At 46.9% G+C, this 22703-nt stretch overlaps 1 protein-coding gene across 2 annotated transcripts in view; it reads right to left on the reverse strand.

The window, feature by feature from the left end:
* Drp2 (dystrophin related protein 2) overlaps nucleotides 1–22703 on the reverse strand; it is a 51969-nt gene that overhangs the window by 11965 nt on the left and 17301 nt on the right. For both annotated transcript variants that reach the window (XR_009056472.1, XM_057759804.1), the window contains exons 2-16: nucleotides 21183–21360; nucleotides 16963–17126; nucleotides 14578–14734; nucleotides 13604–13724; nucleotides 11336–11604; nucleotides 10815–10961; nucleotides 10302–10380; nucleotides 8177–8237; nucleotides 7815–7876; nucleotides 6282–6356; nucleotides 5104–5305; nucleotides 4807–4892; nucleotides 3660–3817; nucleotides 3174–3340; nucleotides 1253–1364 (exon numbers count right to left, since the gene is read on the reverse strand). Coding sequence is in view for 1 of the 2 variants with exons in the window: in XM_057759804.1 (XP_057615787.1) it covers nucleotides 1253–1364; nucleotides 3174–3340; nucleotides 3660–3817; nucleotides 4807–4892; nucleotides 5104–5305; nucleotides 6282–6356; nucleotides 7815–7876; nucleotides 8177–8237; nucleotides 10302–10380; nucleotides 10815–10961; nucleotides 11336–11604; nucleotides 13604–13724; nucleotides 14578–14734; nucleotides 16963–17126; nucleotides 21183–21299 (1977 nt within the window). In the remaining variant the exon portion in view is untranslated. The remainder of the gene's footprint in view (nucleotides 1–1252; nucleotides 1365–3173; nucleotides 3341–3659; nucleotides 3818–4806; nucleotides 4893–5103; nucleotides 5306–6281; nucleotides 6357–7814; nucleotides 7877–8176; nucleotides 8238–10301; nucleotides 10381–10814; nucleotides 10962–11335; nucleotides 11605–13603; nucleotides 13725–14577; nucleotides 14735–16962; nucleotides 17127–21182; nucleotides 21361–22703) is intronic.

Consider the following 22703-nt stretch of genomic DNA (forward strand, 5'->3'; position numbering starts at 1 on the left):
AGCGGACCTGGGCTTCTGGATGAATCTAATGGAACAGAAACGTGTACAGACACTGAGGGTGGTACTGGAGAGATGGCTCTGAACTTAAGAGAGCTGCAGGTCCAGAGGCTGCGGTTCGAGTCCCAGCACCCACACGGCAGCCCACATTGGTTTTTCACTCCAGTTCCAAGGGACCTGACACCCTCTCCTGGCCTCTTCAGGCACTAGGCATGCAAGTGGTCCACAGACAGATGTGGGGGCAAAACACCCAGACGCATAAAATGAAAATCGAATAACTCTCAAGGACATCAAGGGAAGGAGTTCAGGAGGCTGCACAAGCAGGAACCCTGCGGCTGAGCTCACAGGCACAGAGGGAGCTGCTCGGGCAGCTGCGAAGGGAAGGCTGCCCGTGGAAACCCGGGACAATCTGTGAGTACAGGTTAAAAAACCTATCTTTTTTCCTTTTAATTGACTGAGCAATTTGAGCACAGGCTTTGGTACTGACAAGGGGGTAGGAAAAAAACCCAACAAACCAAAATTACAGAGTAGGAAGAAAAGACCCAGTGATTCAGCACAAAAGTCATACAAGAAGCTGCCCAGGAAAAACTCACATGAGAAGAGGAGGGGGTACCTGGAACCACCTTGCGCTTTTTTCCCCCTTGGGACATTATTTCTGCAGCAAAACAGCTAATGACAATTAAAGGGCTAAGAGGGCCCTCAGTCAACTGTGGCCCCAGTGACAGGAAAGCTATGATGGAAGACTAGGGGGACCTGAATCCCCCAAACCAGTGAATCAATACTGTTTGGGGAATGTTCCACCAGGAGAGCTGGCATGTGTTAATGCTACACAAAGAGAACCAAAGCCTAGCGTGTGAGAGGCCCACCCCTCCTACCTGGTGCAGAGGACCAAAGCCTAGTGTGTGAGAGGTGCCCACCCCTCCCACCTAGCATCTGAGAGGTGCCCACCCTTCCCACCTAGTGTCTGAGAGGTGCCCATCCCTCCCACCTAGTGTCTGAGAGGTGCCCACCCCTCCCACCTAGTGTCTGAGAGGTGCCCATCCCTCCCACCTAGTGTCTGAGAGGTGCCCATCCCTCCCACCTAGTGTCTGAGAGGTGCCCATCCCTCCCACCTAGTGTCTGAGAGGTGCCCACCCCTCCCACCTAGTGTCTGAGAGGTGCCCATCCCTCCCACCTAGTGTCTGAGAGGTGCCCATCCCTCCCACCTAGTGTCTGAGAGGTGCCCATCCCTCCCACTGGCGCAGAGGCTGCATACCGGCGTGTAATACTCCATGATGGGATAGTGGAGCTTATTGCCTTTGCTGGCCCTGCCTGTCAAGAAGCAGGTCTGACAGATATCCACGTTAAACTGTTTCAGACTCCGGTACCTGGGGAAGAGAAAACATGGTCACAAAGACAATCCAGTGGACCACAGTGACCTCATCATTTCCCCATTCAGATACGCATACAGAAGGGAGTGGGACGCAACCGGCTATACCTAGCCGTGTGAAATCCTCAACCTGTGAAATAGCCTTATTCCACAGACCACCAATCCCCAATGAAACGCCAAGTCCCAGATCCCAGGAAGTGTGGGAAGGGGCATTGCTTCAGCCAGGGTCAAAAGGGGGCCAGGAGGAATAAGCTTGTCATGTGGTAGCTTTCTAAACAAGGGTGGCCCCATGTATCCTCCCTACCCTGGAGAAGTCAGACCTCCAATATGAAGGTAGTTTATTCATTAGCTGTGCCTAAGTTAGTTGAAGGTTGTTTTTAATGGTTTTCTATAATAGCTCTACTTATATTATGACAGAACACAGAACAGTCCTTCCCATCTTTGGCTAAAGGCAAGCTAAACTCCCCCGGTCCTAGCAGCACCAAAGAATGCCTGGACTCTGACCACCCAGTATCTATCTCGGTGTTTACAGCTAAACAGCCAGGTTATCTTGGGCAGTCATGTTTCCCCTCTGGGTCTAGTTCGCTCAAGTTAGAAGAAGCACAGTGTTTGCAGGGACAGTTGTATGCTAGTAGTCTAAAAAGCTAAAAGGCTGACTGGGTTGAGACCAACACTCAGTGCTTGTCTAGCATGCCCAAGACCCTGGGTTCTGTCCTCAATGGCATACTGACAAACTGTAGGCATTTTATGAGCTCAGTTAGCTTTGCAGAGGAAGGAGTGGGCTATAATCGGGGAGGCGTCAAATGAATTTCAACCGCATTTCATCCCCTAAGCTTGGCTGTGCACTAAGGCGCACTCTGGGCGCTCGACACTGTAACCTATTGCCATTGATGCTGTTCACAGCTGAGAGGAATGTGCACTTACCTTACAACAAACCTCATGAAGTTTGGGGGTTTATGATCTTGTGTTGGGCTGCATAGCTGCTGGTCGTTTACACCTATGAGGCCATTTACATCTATGGCACTGGTTGGGTCTCTTCTATGGGAAATGCTTGCCATGTTTGCTCAGGTTTTGCTGGCAGAGTGTCTGCTAACCCAGAAATCCTTGATGGGGCATCGCCAACAGATCTCAGATTCTTAAAGATTTATTTATTACGTATTTTATGTGTATGCGTGCTTTGTCTGTGTGTACATCTGCACACCAGAAGAGGGCATTGTATCCTACTATAGATGGTTATGAGTCAACATGTGGGTGTTGGGGAATTGAACTCAGGACCGCTGGAGGAACAGCCATTGCTCTTAATTTCAGAGCCATCTCTCCAGTCCCTCAGAGTTTTAGATTAGGGAACTCTTTTAGATTTTGTGAACTTCATCTGTATGTTATAAACTGTGCACATGTGAATCTGTCTCTTTCCAATTCTTCACTGGGATCTTTTGCGTGTACCCTGTTGTTCATTTGTGATGGAAATATTCATATTACAAATGCTCTAAATTAGGGTTTTTTTTTCCCTTTCTTTCTCTGCAGTTGATGGTGAAATATCTGCTGACTCAACATTTGGTACATAGATTTTTTTATAATGTTTACTATATATTTCTAAAAACCTGTAGTACTTTGTATTACATCTAGAGCAAAAATATTTCCTTTTTAATTTCTCAGAAGTTAAACATTTTTTTCAATAAAAAATCTTACAATAATACACCAATAACACAGCATAGACAGACTGTAAAATATAATCATTAACTAATGCCGTTTTGTAGCCATTGTTGCACCCCATTTTTCTCACCCCAGCAGGTGTTCAGACCCATACCTGAACCCCTTGATGGGGCACTGCCTACAGATAGAGCACTTGGTCTGATGCTTTACTTGCTCAGCGATGGTGACCCGATGCAGAACGGCCAGCCACACCATAGACTGCGGCTCCAAGTTGACCCACTCTAGGAACTCAGAAGCTTCAATGACTGGCTTGCCAGTGCTCTAGAGGAATAAGAAATCCAGTGGATATGACTGGGTTCAAGTACTGCGCTGCTTGCAGGCCAGGCAGCTCTTAGTGAAGCAGGGCAACCAGCACCCCTCCAGAAGCGTGTCTACCTTCTGCCTTATCTTAATCGACAATCTTCCTTGCAGGACCCCATCACCATACTCCAGAGAGTCGTTCGTTCTCTTGTCCCATCTCAACAAAGCTCCTTTACCTCGGAGCACTTGGCACCGTGAGATGCTGGTTCCCCCCCTTCCACTCTCACCATCCCTTTCATCTCGAATCCCTTCCTCCTTGAGTCTACAGCTCCATACTTACAAAACGAAAGCAACTACGGACACTGGGCTCCACGTTGCTGCCCCCAAACGCTGCCACTTCGCCCAGCTGACGGGGCACTTGAATGGCTTCATGAAGCAGGGCACCAAGATGGCGTTGGTCACACTGGCTGCCTGAATTGGCCACTTGGCTGAAAAGGTCTGCTGGGCCCATCATCAACAATAGCCAGCCCCAATTTAGGAATGGCCAGAGAATGATGTGAGGAGGAAGAACCGGAAAAGGAAGACAGAGAAAATGCACATTGCTGAACTAATGATTTTTGAAACCAGAAAATCCAGAAATTCACCTCCAATCTCAGCTTCAAGGGTTTTAAAAAGAGCATTCCTGAGTTTGGGGTAGGGGAACTAGACAGACACAAATAGGGCAGCATCAATGGGAGAGGAAGGGAGGGGGAAAGGGACAGAGGGGGAGATAACAGTGGAGTGAGTGATGAAGAGGTAGAGCACAGGAGGAGAACAGAAAAGAGAAAGAAACTGACGGATAGATATTGATGGGGAGGCGGGGGGAGAGAAAAAGGGGGAGGAAAGAGAAAGAAAGAAAGAAAGAAAGAAAGGAAGGAAGGAAGGAAGGAAGGAAGAAAGAAAGAAGAAAGGAGAGAGGAAAGGAGGTCTCTGTGTGTGTGAGGGGGAGGGAGGGAGGGACAGAGAGAGAAAGAGAGGGAAAGAAAGGAAGGGAGGAAGGAAGGAAGGAAGGAAGGAAGGAAGGAAGGAAGGAAGGAAGGAAAGAAAGAAAGAAAGAAAGAAAGAAAGAAAGAAAGAAAGAAAGAAAGGCTAAGTAACACAGTACCGGGTACAGATATTACAGTACTGGGGAAGCGGATGCCTCCTGAGTGTGGGAACACGCACTAGGCAGCTTTCCCCACCCTCAAGATAGAACAGCTCTTCTAAAACCTCCTCTAGCCCAAGCCAACAACGTTAGCAACCCGCCTCTGGCCATATCATCCATTGCTCCGAACCTCACCTAAGGCCTAGAAAATACACAGGGGGACTGAAAACATCACCAGGTGGTGCCTCCTCTGCGGAGTCCAAAGACAAAAATTCTGCGTATTTTCTGGTCTCCCTCCTGCCTCTCCTGCAACACTCCCCTCCCCCTCCCCCAGCATCACTGCAGATGCTGGAGTTACACTCACACTGAAGTTTTTCTTTCACTTCGGTGCCACACAAGCACGCGATGCCAGTCTTAAAGGACAATGCTCTCATCTTCCCACTGCGACCACTGGGTTTAAAGGAAGAGACAGAGAACATGGATATACGAAGGGTGGATATCTTGGCAGTCTTTTCCCTCACTGATTTGACCCAGCAGCCAACCATGCCCTAAGCTGAACCCATCCAAGTACACCATGGGAGCAAGCCCTTCCCACCACAGCCAGTGGACATGTGCCATTGGATTGATTTGGGAGATGGTTTCCAGGGCCAAAAGCCTTTACCTATCAAAAACATTGAGAAGCCAGTTCAGGCTCATGTCCACACACAGTGGCACGTTGACTATGATGCCTCTTTCCTCCTCTAGTCGCTCATACAAGGCGGTCAGGCAGTGAATGACCTCCACCACGTCCATCACATGTTCACTGGCTTGCAGATCATGCTCATTGAAGACCTCCAGAGCTGTAGTCAAAGTTACCAGATCCACTGGAAAGGAAGGAAGAAAAGGAAAATGCAGCCCCAAGAAGAAGCAGGGAACTGACGAGGCAAGGTGTCACCAAATCTGGTGCCAACTTCAGACCAATCATTCACAGATATGCCATAAACTTATTCTTTACCATGATCCCCCCGTCCCATGGAAGAGCAAGACGGCAAGAGGTCACCCCAAATATAGCACACATCTGTATACATCAGTTCTTTCACAGCAGTTTTGAGGAAATGGCAAGATGTGAATGAGCGCACCGCCTATGTTGTACTAAATCCCAGGGGATCACATCCCGGTTTAAGTTTCTCTGTTTGCAAAAGGTTTTTTTTTTTTCTTATCTTTTAAACTAATTTCAGAGGTACAAAGGACTGAGGCCCTGGTCTCGCTCATAATGGGCCCTCTATCCCCGAGCTCAACCCTCAGCCCAACATCAATTTCATCTGAAAACAGGTTTGTCCATGAGCCCTGTTCTAGGAAGCTTAGTTCTGCTTGGAAAGGGTCATGCACGGCTGAGTGAATGTGACATACACCAGGAAAATATTTTGATTACCTGTGATGTCTAACTAGACACCTGGGACAGGCAGTTTAAGGCCAGAAGGGACAGGACATCCGCAGCACGCTGACGACCAACTACGGACACTCGCTTTTAACCCTTCTGTTGCTATATCTAATAACCCCCAGATGGCAAACCATGAAGCAGACCCTGTCTGCTGCAAAGCAGTTTCTTGATTACCTAAGCTGGCTAGGGAAAGAGGACTAGGAACCGGATCACTATGGGGTTACTTTGAACACAAGGCTGGGGCTTGTAGTCAATGGAAAGATCACGTTTTCACAGCCAATATGTCCCAGTATTTGGAGAGTTCCCATCAAAGCAACCAATGACTCGGGCCAGGGTGGGATGCAAATAGCAAGAGGCAGCCAGGAGAGGAAGAGGAGTACAAGGGTGAAAGGCATGAGGAAGAACAACTGAGGACATACGGCGCAGGGCCTTCTGGACTCTGCGGAGCTTCATGGCCGTCCGATAAGCTGAGAACTTAATGTTGTTCAGATCAGCTGCAAAGAGCAGAAAGAGAGACTCACTTAGACCAGAGAAGTGTAATGAAGGCCAAATGTCAACCGTGAGATGCAGGAGTGAGGGTTGTTAGTAAAAGTGTGCTCTCATGTGGCCACCAGGAGCACAGCTTCGTGTTACCCAGTAAAGTGGAGCACATCTGTCCTGCCGTCAGAGCAGCTATATTCTACAGAAGTGATACGCGAACACTTCTTTACTAAGGCTCACAGTAAGAAATGGATTTTATATCATCATGCAACATATACACATTTCAGAAAGCAATTTTTTCCTAGATTTAATAAAATAAAAACATAAAATTAATATCAAATCTGACCCTTGCTTAAGGATCTGTTGCCCGCTGATAGTTCTTCGTCTTTTTCAGTTTTTGAAGAAGATTAATGTAACATGCTAAAATAATGTTATTACCTACATACTAAAAGCATGCTCTGGAAAAAGCCCTTCACACATGTACCAGAAACCATGTACAGAAAATCTTCTGCAGCATTGTACATATTCACTCTAAACTAGGGACCCATGTGCCCGTCAGCAATATAGTGGGTAGAAAGGCTATGTCCAAAGGCATCCCCTATAGCAGCTCCATTTCTCCTCGTAAGCAAAGACAAGGCAGGAATGAGTCTCATCATTGCAGACCAGAGACTGCCTTTCTAATCAGATTGGAATTCATGTCTTCAAGACTAACTCCCTAATGATGCTAAACTTGTCCAGGCGAACATGGAGACTGTGCTGTAGAGGAAGATGCAGAGGAGCTGTTCCATCCTTTTAAAAATGACCTTACTGAAGTACAGTGGGCATGCAAGAAGCAACATGGAAAGTGGCAACTAGAAAGCAGGCATGTATATAATATATATAGCTTGATAAGTTTGGTGATAAGTATACAGTGTAAAGCTATCACTACAATCTGTGCCATAAACCTATCGATTGTTATCAAAGTTTCCTCCCATCTTCTTCTTTATCAACCTTACTACGAGTAGTGGTGTGTTGCTGGTAAGAACATCTTAATGTAAGATTATTCTCTTCCACTTTGATACATGAAAATAGTACTATTAACTATATTCACTACGCCATATAGCAGATCCCTAGGACCTATTCTTGTGGCATAATTGAAACTGTGGCCTATGACCAATTACCTCTTTGTTTCCTCCTCCCCTAGCCTCCGACAGCCACCATTCTCCTCTCTGAGTCCATGAATCTGACTGTCTTAAATTCCTTATATAAGTGGGATCATGCAGGGCTTGATCTTCTGTTCAAGCCCTTATTTCAGTTAGCATAACATTCTTTGACCTTAGCCATATCATCCAAATGGTATTGTTTTAAGACTAAAGAGTATTGTTCCATTTTGTGCATCGGTACATGTTCTTCATGCACTCATACATTGATGGTGTATAGGACAAAGATAACTGTACACATTCCCACCCCATATAGGAAGCTTGCATTCTCACCTAGGGTTTGGTATAATTCAGTCATCTTGGGATGGTCCCAGCACGTGGTCTGAGCCTGGTGGCTGCAAACAAAAGCATCAATAGCACCAACATCACATTCCCAACACTCTTTGCAGGCACACACCCATTACTCAGTGAAGGGTGGGTTGCAAGAAACTGCACAAAGCACCGATGAACTCTGAAGATCCTAATAAACCAGAGTTCACCATCAACTGGGCAGAACCTTAAGCACTTCTGACAAGTTGGAGGAAGCATTTGACTAAACAGGGAAATTTCAAGGCACAGAGTTAGGAAAGCAAAAGGCAGGTGATGGAGGGGACAGGCAGGTGACTGACCGGCTCCTGGTTCTGATGATCACTCACTTGATGTAGTAGGGGACTTTATTGGGAGAAATTGCTCTTTCCCAGGGAACCTGGACAGAAGCTGGTAAAAGACAAGAGAAAAAAAGCTGGCCACTAGTATTATCCAAGCATCCTGACCACTCTTAAATTTCTTAATTAGATGAATTCATTTTATGTGACTGCTTTGCCTGCATGTATGAATGAGTGGGCACCACTTGTGTGCTTAGTGCCACAGAGGCCAGAAGAGGGCATTAGATCCCTTGGAAGTGGACTTAGAGGTGACTAGGCCTTGCCATGTGAGGGCTAAGAATTGAACCTCTGTCCTCCGCAAAAGGCAGTACTCTCCAGTCCATCCTGCCCCCTCCCCCAGACAGACTTTCTCTGTGTAATAGCCCTGACTGTCCTGGAACTCACTCTGTAGACCAGGCTGGTCTCGAACTCACAGAAACCCACCTGCCTCTGCCTCCTGAGTGCTGGGATTAAAGGTGTGTGCCACTGTCTTGACCATTCTTATGTTCTATCCTTCCTCAAAGGTAGTTAAACATAAAAGGAAATAACATTCACTTCCAACTGTTAACAGCTCCCAGGGAGAGACACTCACAAGAAACACACTGCTCCTTGATGTTGGGACAAGAGAAGGGGAAGAGGTTGTCACTGATGCCCTTTTGAAGCAGACACAGGGCTGGAATATAACCCTAATATTCACCTTAAGCAGACCGTCTTTTTTACCTGGCCAGCTGCAGGTTACTGGACTGCCCTTGTGGCTATGAAATACAATTGTGTCACGAGACTTAAATCCTTTCCCCTCTCAGATCTGGAGTTGGGGGAGAGGAGGTGGTACTGCCCATCTATCTCTCTTTTATAAAGCTCTCTTTTAACCCTCTGTCTATGTCACTGAGATCTTAAGCTCACCTGGCTTACCTGCTCACTCAGTGCAATTTTTCTGAATATAGGAATCCTCTGCAGATACAACTATGTGGAACCAGCTATAAGGCAATAGTTCTAACCACGTTTATTGAGCTCTTTCTACATGCTAAATACTATGCTCATGCCTTGTATGGACACCTAACTTTCTGTTTTGTATATTTTTGTCACCTTCGTTCTTACCTCCGTGGTCTAGGCCAGTGTCATCCTTCACATGGACTATCGTACAGCACATTTTGAGAGCTCTCTCTGTTCCCACTCTGGTCCCCGACAATGTATCCTGAACATCACGCTGAGATGGAAGTCAGATCATGTCACCCCACTCCTCAAACCCTATCAAGAATCCTCTGTTCCATCTGGAATAAAATCTCAAGGTCTTAACTTTTACCTGCGAGGCCTACTGAGCCATTTCTCTGGTCTTTCTTCTGCGTTTTTCTCCAGAGGTCTCCTGGCTTCTCCTTAGCACACCTCCGGATCCCCTGCTTTCAAGGCCTTGCATTTCTGCCTCATGTGCTCCTTTAGCTATCCATGTGGTTATTCCTTCACTGCCCTTAGCACTCTGCAAAGCTGCCACCTTCTCAATGGGAGCTCTTCCTACTAGACACAAGCTTTATTCTCTCATTGCCTTTAGGATGGTAAGACTGTCACCCTCCACTTGGGATCTCTTCAGTGGCTCTTTCCTTTAGGTCTATTCCTCCCTGGGCATGCCTTTCTAGCTTTAGCCATATTTTCCATAGCACTCGCCACAGATTTCTCTTACACTTGTTTATTGATTCACCTATGACCTGTTTCCTCCACTAGATGCAAGCTGTCCAAATCTAAGGTTCCTGTCTGTGTGTTTTTTCCCACCAGCATGGCCCCTGTGCCCAGAAAAGTACCAGGTTCACAGCAAAACTGTTGCACAAATAACCTTATTTAATATTTCAAACCTTATTTAATATTAAAAAATTAATAAAAATATATTAAAAGAACTAGGAAATCTCCCCCTTTTCAGATGGGAAAGGTGAGGTTCAAAAAGATTACACCTTTTTTCTTCAAATTTGCACAACTCTTAGGGTAAGACTCAGCTCTCTCCTACCACCACACTACACAGCCTTTTCCTTATTGCTTCTTGGATGCCGAGATATACTAGGCTTCCACCAGACCCCCTAGTGGACAACAGCAGATTCTCTTGTCAAATGGCTGAGGTTCTGCTACATGAAGTCTAGTCTGTCTCACGTACTGGAGAGGAAGTGCTGTGACCCAGGCCCAAAGTCCCGGTGGGCATCCTGGAGCTGCTTAAGCCTCTCAGCAACTGACGCCTGAGGAAAGAACAGTGGGTTACTTCCAGCCATTCGGTGTGGAATCTGCAGGTGCCTCCAAGAATCTTCATGAGCTCCCTCACAGGCCGCCCTTTTTCCTGGTCCAGTTCCATCACAGCCACCCAACTCCCATCCTCCTCTCACATTGACAAGTATGGGAGAACAGCCTCGCTAGTTCTGAGCCATGGTAATTCTCTCCAGTCTAACCAGTGTACTGAAATCTAGACAAGCGCCTCTCATTCTTCTTGTTCAACCACTTCCCGCAATTTAGAGGTTGAGAAGTTTATTTCCTGACTCCTAATTCTCTACTATTCTTTTTCTGTGTAGGTTTCACTTCCAAACCCATGGTATCCTTTGGGCCTGCGTACACTTCCCCCCAAATCCTGGCCATACCAAGATGCCTCCCCAAAGCTCATTTCAGGAGGCTCCTCTACCTGGAGCTGTTTCCACCGCATGTTGATCTGTTCCAGAGCCCTTGAGTTCTCCATTGACAGGTGCACATCAGAAATAGCAAGCTGGTGGGCCAAGTCATTCACTAACTTCACTCCATCTTTCACAGGAGAGAATTCTTCTTTGAATAGCTAGAAAGCCAGAACCCAAGTACCACAGCAGACAGAGAGTAGGAGAGAGGACACATTACTCATTCACCAGCCCTTCCCATGGAGAGCTCGAGTCTCAACCCCACCACCCAGCTACTTGGCTGTTTGTGCAATAGACTAAGATATGAGTGCTCACTAGCCTTACCCTTTGATTCTATTCATTTCAGAAAAGCAGGGAAAGAGAATACAGAAGCACAGAGGTGGCGACAGGCAAACTAGCCCACAATCTAGTCCAGAACTAAAAGAGGGTCAGCTGCGGTCCAGACCAGCAAGTCTCAGCAGAAGGAAAATCGACACTGTGAAAGGACTTCGGATGGCGCAGCAACGACTGTAGTCTGGGAAGCAGACCTACATACCTTGATGGCTTGGATATGATCTGGGAGGGAATCAATGAAGAGATCCCCAATGGGCTCCCAAGTGGCTCGGACTCCCTCTGCTTGGGTCAGAGTACTGCTCAGTTCCTCCATTGTGCCTTGGATCTCCAACAGATGTTCCAGAGTATGCTCAATGTGGCGATGCTGGTCCACACAGCGGGCTGTCAGCTTCTCCCACAGCTCACTGGCCACTGTTGCCTGCTTCCACACAAAGCGGCTAAGATTCTGAATTCGCTGTCTGGGGGAGTTATCTGTGAGTGCAATCAGGAAGTCAAGTCAAGCTATCTTGACAGAGGCAACCCAGAGAAAGACTAAGGCAAATTCATCCTTTTATACACGTTCACGCTTGCCTGTAATGTGGGGTTAGGGACACCAGTGTGTGCCTGTTTGTATATGAATATTCCTCTTTACATATATATATTTCCATGGCTGAGCTCCTTTTGTATATTCAGAAATTTAAATTCTTACTACATTTACTTATGTATTTATGCATATATATTTATTTTGTCTGTCCGTGTGTGTGTGTCTTCTACACACCTGTGTGGCGGTCAGAAGTCAGTGTGCTGAAGTTGTCTTTCTCTTTCTACAAAGTGGATTCCAGGGCTCTAATTCAGGTTGTCAGGCTCTGGGGCAAGCACCTTTAACAACAGAGTCATCTCACTGACCCGCATTCAGTGATTTTTTTTTTTAAAAAAAATCAAACCATTCATCTTGAGATTATTATAAATTAGCTTTTGGTCATAAGAAAAACCATGGCTATTTCCTGCACCACCCTTGACGACATAGTAATGTCCGTAAACTGACAGCATCATGTCACAGCCAGGGTTTGGACACTAACATAATCTGTCAATTTTGTTCAGAGTTCCTGGTTTTACTTTTACCGGTATTCATTTTTGTGCATGTGCAAGTACGCGCGCGCGCGCACACACACACACACACAGAGTTCTATGCAGTTTTACCATGTGTTGCTTCATGAGTCTACTGTCACATGAAGCCATTTCGGTTTCTTCCCACTTTTGAATTAAGGTTCTCTCGTGTTTAAATGGTAAGGTAAATAATGAGGAACATATTTTAAGAGGTGTGGCGGGGTAAATCATCCGGTTCTATTCACACACCCTCAGGGGATGATTGAGGCACTGGTGTTTGCTGTTCACCAAAATCCAAAAAAGGCAGCCCCAGCCCAGGAATCTGGTATAACATGCCAAGCTTTTCTACTCGGACTCCTCAGTTTTAGGTTTCCTCCTGGACCCTCAGACTTCCTGCTGGGAGAAGACTCAGAGTCTATAGTCCCAAGCTATGTGAACTTGCCTTATTCTCTCTGGAGTTTGCCCTATTTGAGGCCCATTGAGCAGCAAGTTATGTTCTAACCGAGAAACCAGAAATCAACTGAGCTTGTGAACAGAATCTACAAAGGACTCCACTAATGAAGGCTTCTTTCTGGTCTATTCACTTCATGTGGCCGGGCTAAGGATTCTTCCTGGAGGTGTTTGCTAGACTGCCACACAAACTGAATTTCCATGGATGTCACACTGGCAGTTTGTTGGAATCAGGATGGAAAGTGGCCCTCCCTATGAAGTCAGACCCAGAAGTCACCATAGTCAGTATTGACAAGTCACAATCAATTTTTATCTCAAAGGTCATCATTACCTAACTTCTTCGGCTTTAAGATTGCTTTGTAGTTGCTGACTGATACCAGCATTGCCAATGTCCCTCTATGTCAGAATAAATCAGATCTTTTCCCTAATGTTTTTTCAGTTTGTGCTACATTCATTAGCATCTTCTGCAAATGTGAAGACGAAGGTGCAAATCCACATGGGTATAAGTACAGCCCTGGGTTGTCACTCAGGGGACAAACAATGTTCCAAAAGGATACAAGGATATAGTCCTCTCATTCCATAAGTTGCTTCAATTCACTTGAGCTCCTTCCTTCCTTCCTTCCTTCCTTCCTTCCTTCCTTCCTTCCTTCCTTCCTTCCTTCCTTCCTTCCTTCCTTCCTTCTATCTCATTGCAAGGCCACAAATGATACTCTGAAGAGCGCATACAGCTTTAGGACACGCGTTGGCAAGACCTGCTTCAGGTTCTTTCCGTTTTCTCACAGCTGTGATTCTTATCCTTTTTTGACTTTGAGCTTACAGGAAAAACTACCTTTCTAAGTAGCGGCAAGAAAGGAGTCAGCAAAAGGCACAAAGATTTTGCTTAGTAGTACTTACCGCTCAAGAAGAAGCAGGGGAAGACAGCAAGGCCACCTACCTTTGCTCTCAGAATCCGGCTCCTCTAATTCCTCAAACGGGTGCTGGGACAGGAAAGCCTGAGCCGATTCCAGCACGGAGTAGATATAGGGGCCCTTAGACTTGACCTCTTCCATAAAGGCCTGGAAAGGTTTGCAGCCAACCAGAAAAGAAAGCCTTTCTATCACTTCTATTTTATCTCGTGTCAACAACCTTTCTTCTCAAGATAACTTGGTCCTGTGGCATTACTAGGTATTTTATGGTTACCCGGGGCGGAGGAGAGAGTATTAATTCTCCCTATAAGCTAGGAAGTCTACTAGTGTGCAAGGAGTCTGGCTATGCCACAGAGTAGAAGAAACGCAGAGTGGATCTCAGCTTTCTAGAAGACTCATTGTGAGACCAGCCTGGCTTTTGCAATTAGTTTGACTCCAGTCTGAGCTACATAGTAAGAGGCTAGCCAAGTCTAAGTAGTAAAATCTTGTCTCAAAAACAAACAGAACCAAGGGATGTTGATCATTTTCTGATTATAGAGGTGATGTCACAGGGATATTTAAAAGTTCAGAAAACTATAAATTAAAATTTAAAACTATAATTTAAAACTTACAGGGTATTACAAAACTAAAGAGACATACAGTTTTATCACCCAGAGTTAGACACTGTTAACGTCTTGCTGTACTCCCAACCATACCAGCTCTGTATATGCACACACAGCTATGCACATTTTAGGGAACTGAGATCTCTAGTTTTGTAGTTTGCATTTTAAGCATCATATTACACTTATTTGTCCATGTTCTCCTTATAAATCAAGGCAGGTTTAAATTGGATGACAAGACCTGGCGCACTCTGCAGATGGAGTGCGGGCCCCAGACTAGGACTGCGGACCATCACCTACTGCTTTAGGTGTCTGAGGAGAACTGAGGGCCTATCTGTCAGGGTACTGGGAAGGGTACTTCCTGCCGAGAGGCTCCACAGCACACCTCCAGGAGTGCGACTTACCGCGTGTGTCTCCTTTTCCTGTTGTACCAGGGTCACATCCCCTTGCAGGGGCAGCTGAGTCGACAGCTCCTCATCCTTTTGACTGAGCCAGTCAATAATCTCCTGGAGCGGGAGCTGAAGCTTCCCACCGTGGTCTGAGAAGGCCTCAAGGCGAGCGCTGCGTGGAGCAGTAAGACCAGCGATTCAATCACTTTTTAAGTAACAAAATCTATTCTTCCTTTAATATACAACATGGATTCAAAGGAACTGCTCTAGCTGCAGCGGAAGGAGGCCCAGGAGCCCCTCCTCCTTGTATCTACTTATGAACGTTCCTGAGGTCCCACCACAAGTGTGCAGTATTTGAAACAGTGGTTGGGAGCTGTCCTATAATAAAAGGGTTTAAACCATCACTTTGTGGATCTTGGTCACTTCAACTGCATGTCCAGCACCATGCCAGGAAGGGTAAGAAACTGAGCAAAAACATTAGGGGTGATAGCAATCTGGCTGCCCTCTTATCCTGACAAATCTGAATCCGCTCAGCCACATAGGATGCTCTGCCCAGGAGAGAATGCAGTTGGTGGGAAGGGCAGGATGGATAATTGAATATGGGCACAAACATGAGCAAGGATGCATGTGAATCTCACCAGCCCAAAGAGGCTCAAAAGATGACAAAAAAAAAAAAACCAAAAAAAACACCACTGGCTACAGGTTGGAAATACAGAAGAAAAAAATGTATTATATAATCACTTATCTGTTTGCCCCCCGACTCCCAAATGAAATATGAGCTAAGGTCTAATGATAGGAAGTTAGAGGCTGGTCAAGGCCTGCTACAGTTGTTAATTCCATTCCTCTTAGTTGGCACTAACAACTATCTTTGTCCACTGCTTCCCTATACCTGAAAAGAAACTTTTTCTAAATTATGGTATCAACTAGTTCTTTCAACAATCTTATCGAGTGGGCATTGTTATTTCCAAAAATGACTGTTCATAACTCAGACTTAAGTGACTGACACAGCTCCGTGATCGGAAACAGGTCTACCTGGCGCACAGCTCCGTGATCGGAAACAGGTCTACCTGGCACACAGCTCTGTGATTGGAAACAGGTCTACCTGGCGCACAGCTCTGTGATTGGAAACAGGTCTACCTGGCGCACAGCTCTGTGATTGGAAACAGGTCTAGCTGGCACACAGCTCCGTGATCGGAAACAGGTCTACCTGGCACACAGCTCTGTGATTGGAAACAGGTCTACCTGGCACACAGCTCTGTGATCGGAAACAGGTCTACCTGGCGCACAGCTCTGTGATTGGAAACAGGTCTACCTGGCGCACAGCTCTGTGATTGGAAACAGGTCTACCTGGCACTATAGTCTGCTTTCTTCCAGCTTTTCAACACTGCCTCATCTCATCACAGACTCCTGGAAGCCACACTTTTGGGCTTTGGTGGTAGGAAATGGAGGTTTGGAAAGAATGAGACATACAGAGAAGGGCAGAAAGAGAACATCATATAGAAATTGCCTTTAGGTTCTTACTGTCTTGCACCTGCCTGAGCTACTAAGCCATGGATGGAGAAGAGGACACAAAAAGACACAGTGGGCTGGAGAGGCAGCTCAGTCGGTAGAGTGCTTGCTTAGCGGACACCAGCTGGATTTCCGTGACCCCATGAACTGAACACGGTAGTTTATGCCTGTAATCTGAATACTCAGATGGCGAAAACAATAGAGACTTTAAGGACAGTCTGGGATACGTGAGACCTTGTATCTAAATAAATAAATAAATAAATAAATAAATAAATAAATAAAACAAAATACAAGAAAGGGGTGGGAGTACACAGATGAAACCCTCCATGGCTGGACAGTCGTGAGGAAGGAGAGGCGGGGACAATTGCTTCATTTTTCTTTACATATCAACCCTTTTAAGTTTAGAAAGCATTTTTCCATGTTATTTGGATGTTCATGACAGCACTGCGAGGTATGGAGGACAGGAATTATTTATCCCTCCACTTATTTCATTTTCTTAAGAAACAAAAGAACAAAGCCGGGTGTAGTAGTGCTGGCCTATAAGCCAAGCACTGGAAAGATAAAGGAAAGGTGATTCCGAGGTTCAAGGCCAGCCTGCACTCTACAGAGAGTGCCGAGAGTCTCAAGCCTGCCACAGCTGCAATCTCCAGACAAAACCAAACCGAGTGGAAGCTGAAATTCAGAGAACTTGAGCAACTTCCCCAAGATGACACATAAAACAGGTTAAGATAGAAATGTCCTTACTTCTAAGCTAGGATTCTTTCTCTGGTGCCAGAGAAAGATGGAAAGAAATAGCTAGCGAGGCTGACTGGGGGAGGGCACGCTAACTGCAGCGACCAAAGGAGCCCAATACTGTCCCAGTCAATCCCTAAAGTAACTGTTAATCCTTACCGGAGGTTGTGGGACTTCTTTTTGATTTCATTCCAACACAGATTCATGGCTGATGGTTCCAGGTGGCCAATGGCTCCAATAGACCCGTTCAAGAGCTTTGGACTTAGGCAGGGATCCCCGGCACCATCCCAAGGAGGTACAGGGATGGTGACTGCAGCTCTAACCTGGACAGAAACACAAGAACTCTGTGGTCCCTGGTCTTTTCCATGCCCTGTTCTGTGCTAACTGTGAGACAAGAGGGACCAAGATGAGAAAAAGTCTGGTCCCAGGGTCCAGAAATCCTATCCCACTTAGTGTGGGTGTGTACTCAAGGGGTGAACTGCAGAAGGACTCTAGGGTCCCACTCACTGGGAGATCTTCTCTTGACACAGGCACAGAAGTGCCGAGTACTGCTTTCTTCACTACCCCTCCCACCCCCGGTGCAGCTAGAAATTTTGCCAGGATGACTGTGCAAATGGGCTCTTGCATCCACTATGAAGCTGGTGAGATTTCTCCAAACATGAACAATCATAGCATTCACACCGAGCTACAGACTCAGTCCACAGGGGCTCACACTTTACCCAGTCTTCCAGAAAATATCGCTGAGGGGCTGTCCCACAAAGATTCGGAGGAAAGGCAGATAAGGCAAAGGAAGCGACCCATTCCCTGTATCCTGCTTTCCGATGGATCTAGGCCTTTGAGGTCACCTTCCATCAGTTTTAATCCACACTACAAACCACAGTCAAGAAGCCCGGAAATCTTCCAAAAGGGTCAGGAAGGTGAATATGGACTGAGAAAGATAGAAAGGAACATTCTGAATTTTTCACTAGAAAGGACTCTGACCAGGCTCGGCAGTCGAGAGGCCCAGTCTGGAGCTTGGGTTCTCAGTCTCAGTTTCTACTGTTGCTGTCCTGGGCACTGGCGAGACCCAGTGAGAGTACTGACAGGTCTAGGGGATCCTGGATCAAATCACCCATTATGAGCATAGAGCCCCAAATACCCAGCCACAGGGCAGCAAAGGGTGTAGGGAGGGGGGTTGGAGGAGGGGGATCTTTACGTGATCCACCCTACCCAGAGAGACTAGCATGCTTGTCTGGGGGGTCTACCTGTGTTTGCCTACCTAGCTGGCCCTCCTAGAGGCTGGGACTCCCCGATTCTCCCCCGACTCTCCCCCGATTCTCCTCCCTGCCTTAAAATCATACTTCTTACAAGACTCTTCAGGCGATTTAGGATACCAACCACCCCAGTAAAGCCCCAGTTCACACCACAGCATGAAAGGAAAGCGAAGGAGCTGTCAAGTTCTGGGGAACAAGCTGAGAACTCAGTCACCCTGCAGCCTGAGTGCTGACCCTACCTGTGCTGCCGGAGGAGTCCATGGCAGGACCTCGGAGCTCCATGGCTTTCCCTCAGAGGGAGTCTGGGCCCTGTGTCTAGTGACTGCAGACAGGCAGAATCCCAAGGAGCTCTGAGCAAGCCCACTCAGGGAGACAGGCAGAGCTGATCCAGGTCAGGAGGCGGGCTGGGGGCTGCTACCCTGTTTGTTTACTGACCCCCCAGGAATCTGGAGGGGGCGGCCATGTCAGAGCCTACCCAGTGAATCAGAGCTTTGTTGTGGGGGAATTCCGGCTCTCTCCCAGGCTGGCATAAGATGGGCAGGAGTGGGACTGGGCATTCCATGGTGCTGAGGAGAGGCGTGGAGAGGGCAGCCCCTGTTGACTAACTTTCCCTTTCTGTGGAAGACACAAAGCACTCACTGCCTCCGAGCCCAGCTCTGCCCTGAAGTGGACAAAAAGATAAGACAAATTTAGCAATAAGCTTTTTGAAGGCAATTTCTCCAAGCACTGATGGAGAGTGAGCTTGGGAAATAAGCCTTGCTCTCAACTAAGCGAGCCTCCTCAGAAGCAGCGAGGAATGTGTTTGGCACACCTGGGGGACAGGGTCACGGAATGTCTGCATTGGGAAGCTGAGGTGGCAGAATCCCTCTGCATTTGATTATTTTCCATGAGTGCAGAGGCCAGAAGACTCGCTGGGGACCAGGGTGAAAACAAGGGAGTGCTTTGCCCTGCCTTGGAGGGGCAAAGGGAGAGCCATGACCAGTAGACTTCTGTACCCTGAGGACACACTGATGGGCTCTGGGCATCCCTTTGAGCCTCTCTAATGGAGGAAGAGGACAATGAAATGTAGCAGCTCCGTGAATAGAGCCAGGGATGGAGACGCCCCTGTGCCAACCTGCGCTATACTGGGTTGGATTGAGGGAAACCCTTTCCATTAAGGCACTGATTGAGGGAAGGGCAGAGGTTCTACTGGAAATGACCCCTAGTTTCCCTCTTTAGCAGACTTGCCTGGAAAAGGCTGACATTCCAGAGCTCAGCCCCCATCCCTGAGCACTTTCGGAAAACACAATGTTTATACCAAAAGCATTCTGTTCCCATCCCTGTTTATCTCCCACAGTCTTCTAGGCTTTCCACGGTTTCGCATTGTTTCCGTGCTGAGGGCCACCTACAGGAATAGCTGCAACAGCTGCCTGACCCTTTCTAGGGGCCCGAGTGGAGCCAAGCGAGATGACTGGGGGATGGCAGGAGAGGACAAGCCAAGAGCGGGGAGTGGCTTCTAGTTACAGGCATTACTTGTGTTAGGATAACTGGGCTAAAGCCAGTGTCAGAAAGTCCTTTGGACTGGGAATGCCCCAGAGTTGTGACCCAGCCGTGACCAAGCTGTCCTGGCTGTGTTTGGGAGAAGAACACACAATGAGCTGGGCGCCATGAGTGTTAGCCTTTCATGCCCTTTAGCGCTCCTTCTTCTAGTTTCCTAATCCCCGTCCAGCTCCCTGCATTGTTCTCTAGCACCCTGTTCTCCCCTCATTTCCCCTCTGCCGAGGGCCAAGGACATTTCCTAGGCAAATCACAGAGAGGAATTGCTTTCTTCCCTTTCCCTATCACTTGCTTTCCCCTTGTGGTTTTTGTGGCTAAGATGCCTGCTTCTCACGCCACATCCACAGGTTCTCTACCCACACCTCTAATCCTTGAGACAATAACAGCGCAGGAAGGAAGGAAACCTACAGCGAAGCAGGACAGACTTGCTGTGCCATTCACAACCACACACTCAAGCCCGCATGTGCTCTGCTCGTGTAAGGAAGCTTGTTGGGAGGTAATGGGCAAAGGATGTCTTTCGGAAGGACTCGGGCTTCTCAACACTACAACACTATGAGGGCCACACTCCAAGGAAGAGGCGATTCTAAATTGACTCTGGCTTTGAGAATATATTAGAGGAAGAAATTTGGCTAAATTCAAAACAAAAATGACTAACAAAGACCTTCTCCTCATTCCTGTCTGGATCTTGACTTTTCCTTAGTTTTCCCCAAATGATTTCCCTAACAGCTGGATTCTCTCCCTATTGCTGTTCTCCGTCTTTCCTGTCACCCTACAGATGAACCCGCTGCCTGTGCCCCTAGAAAGGACTTAGCTGGGCAGTTTGTCTGTACTCTGTAGGATACATTGTGTTTCCTCATGGCCCACAGTCTCCGGAACCCAAAGCATGGCGCAGAAACCCAGAGTAGTTCCTATGTCTCCCTCGTTTCCAGACAGTTTCCCCGGGCGCGCCTTCATTGTCAGGAAAGGTGGGTTCTCTCTCTAAATTACTGTCTCTCACCCACCTACCAATATACAAACAGGCAGACAGACAGATACACACACACACACACACACACACACACACACAGACATACATACACCGCCACCATCGCTAATATCACCAGACTCCTAGCTGAGAAGAGAAAATTCTTAGCAGGGCTGAACCAGAAACTGCAAAGAAGATTGGAGACTTGAGATGATGAGCCAAATGAGAGAGAGAGAAACCAGAAGACTATAAAGAACACTACTTAGAACCCAAGGCCAGGGAAGGATCTCTTTCTGCCCTAAGCCATGCCCTGAAGTATCATTCTCTTTTAGCATCTCCCCCAGACCTCTAACCCGCAGAAGGTTAACATGGGATCAGTCCCCATTAGTTATAATGGGACTTTGGATTGCCTAACCCGACAACTTTCTTTGCTGTATCCGCTCCCCCCCCCCATTAACTAGCTCATGGCTGATAAGGGACGGGCTGCAGGAAGCTCTGTGCTATCTAAGGCTTTTCATTTACATGTGTTTCCTTGCACCGTAGAAAGTACAGGTATCACATAGATTCACATAGATCCCACGTTTAGTCTTTTGACACAGGCGTTTCTTTTACTAATGGACACTTACCTGAGGCTGGAGACAGGTATTTCTGAGGCTGCTGCCGTGATGAAACCTGTCCGCAGCACGCCACTCATGACATCGTGGGAAGGTATAAGGGCATCCCTGCATGACCAAAGGTTGCATCAGAACCAAGGCTCATGGAGGGTGAGGGTTGCCAGTAGACCAACTCTTGAGCATCAAGCACCTGGAAGAGTAATATGGAGATATTTAGAGATAAGACTAGAAAAAGCCAATGAAGTCAGCACATCCTAACAGCTGTATGGACTAGCCAGCTATGCACATAAGTAGTCACAGATAACTGTGACTTATATACTAGTTCATCCCAGGCTACTGTGTGCCATAAAAGATTAATTACTAGCCAAGGAAGTTCTATTGTTACCTATTCTGCTGTGTGCTGAGGACACAAAGATGAATGACTATGAGATAGGCTAGAGAAGCAGCTAGTAATTATAGTAAAATACTCATGTGTCAAATACTAGAATTAAGGCTAGACTAGGTTAGGGGAGCACAAAGCGTATCTGGGACCACCCAGATTCAGAGAGGCTGCATTTGAGGGCCTACGGAGGTAGCTCAGTCAGTTAAGTGCTTGCTACATAAGCATGAGGACTTTAATTTGGTCCCCAGAACACACACTTTCAAAAAAGTTGGGGTGGGGGTGGAGGGATGGCTCAGCAGTTAAGAGCACTGGCTGCTCTTCCAGAGGACCTGAGTTCAATTCCCAGCAACCATATGGTGGCTCACAACCGTCCATAACCATACCTGGTGCCCTCTTCTGGCTAGCAGGCAGACATGCAGGCAGAACACTGCATACATAATAAATAAATCTTTACAAAAGTCTTGGGTATGTTAGCATGTGTTTATAATCCTAACAATGGGGAGGAGAAACAGAAGATCACTGGGGCATTCCAGCTAGCCAGCCTAGCATACTTCCTGAGCTCTGGGCCAATGAGAGACTCTGTCACAGAAAAAGAACAAGAAAAAAGCGGCTCCTGAGGTTGACTTCTGGCTTCCATACAAATGTGTGCATATATTCACATGCTTCTGCACATACACATGAATCCACCTGAAATCACATGCATGTGTGCGTACACACACACACACACACATACACACACACCAAAGAGAATGCATTTGCGATAAGCATTGGAGGCAGAGTTGTCTATGTAACAAAGAGGAGAAAGGAAGACGGGCACTAACTGTTGACACCCCTATTTTAAGGGTGATCTCACAAACAAGGAGAAGCAGACTCAGGAAACAGTGGGCTCAGTATAGCCAGAGTTTAGAAGACCCAGAGAGGGAAAGGACAGTGCCGGCTCCAAGGAGTTCCCATGCAGAGAAAAGAAATAGGGAGAATAAAGAGCATAAATTATGTGCTTTAATACTAGAAGTAGTGATGGGATGGAGGAAAGAAATAGATGAGGCCAAGGAGAATCCTTCCTGGTCATGTCAAGAAAATTTCCCGAGAGAAAATGTACTTTAGATGAATCATGGAAGAGAAGTGGGATTGCATTAAGTAGAAAAGATAAA

This window comes from Chionomys nivalis, chromosome X (assembly GCF_950005125.1).
Source record: "Chionomys nivalis chromosome X, mChiNiv1.1, whole genome shotgun sequence".
Classification (NCBI taxonomy): domain Eukaryota; kingdom Metazoa; phylum Chordata; class Mammalia; order Rodentia; family Cricetidae; genus Chionomys; species Chionomys nivalis.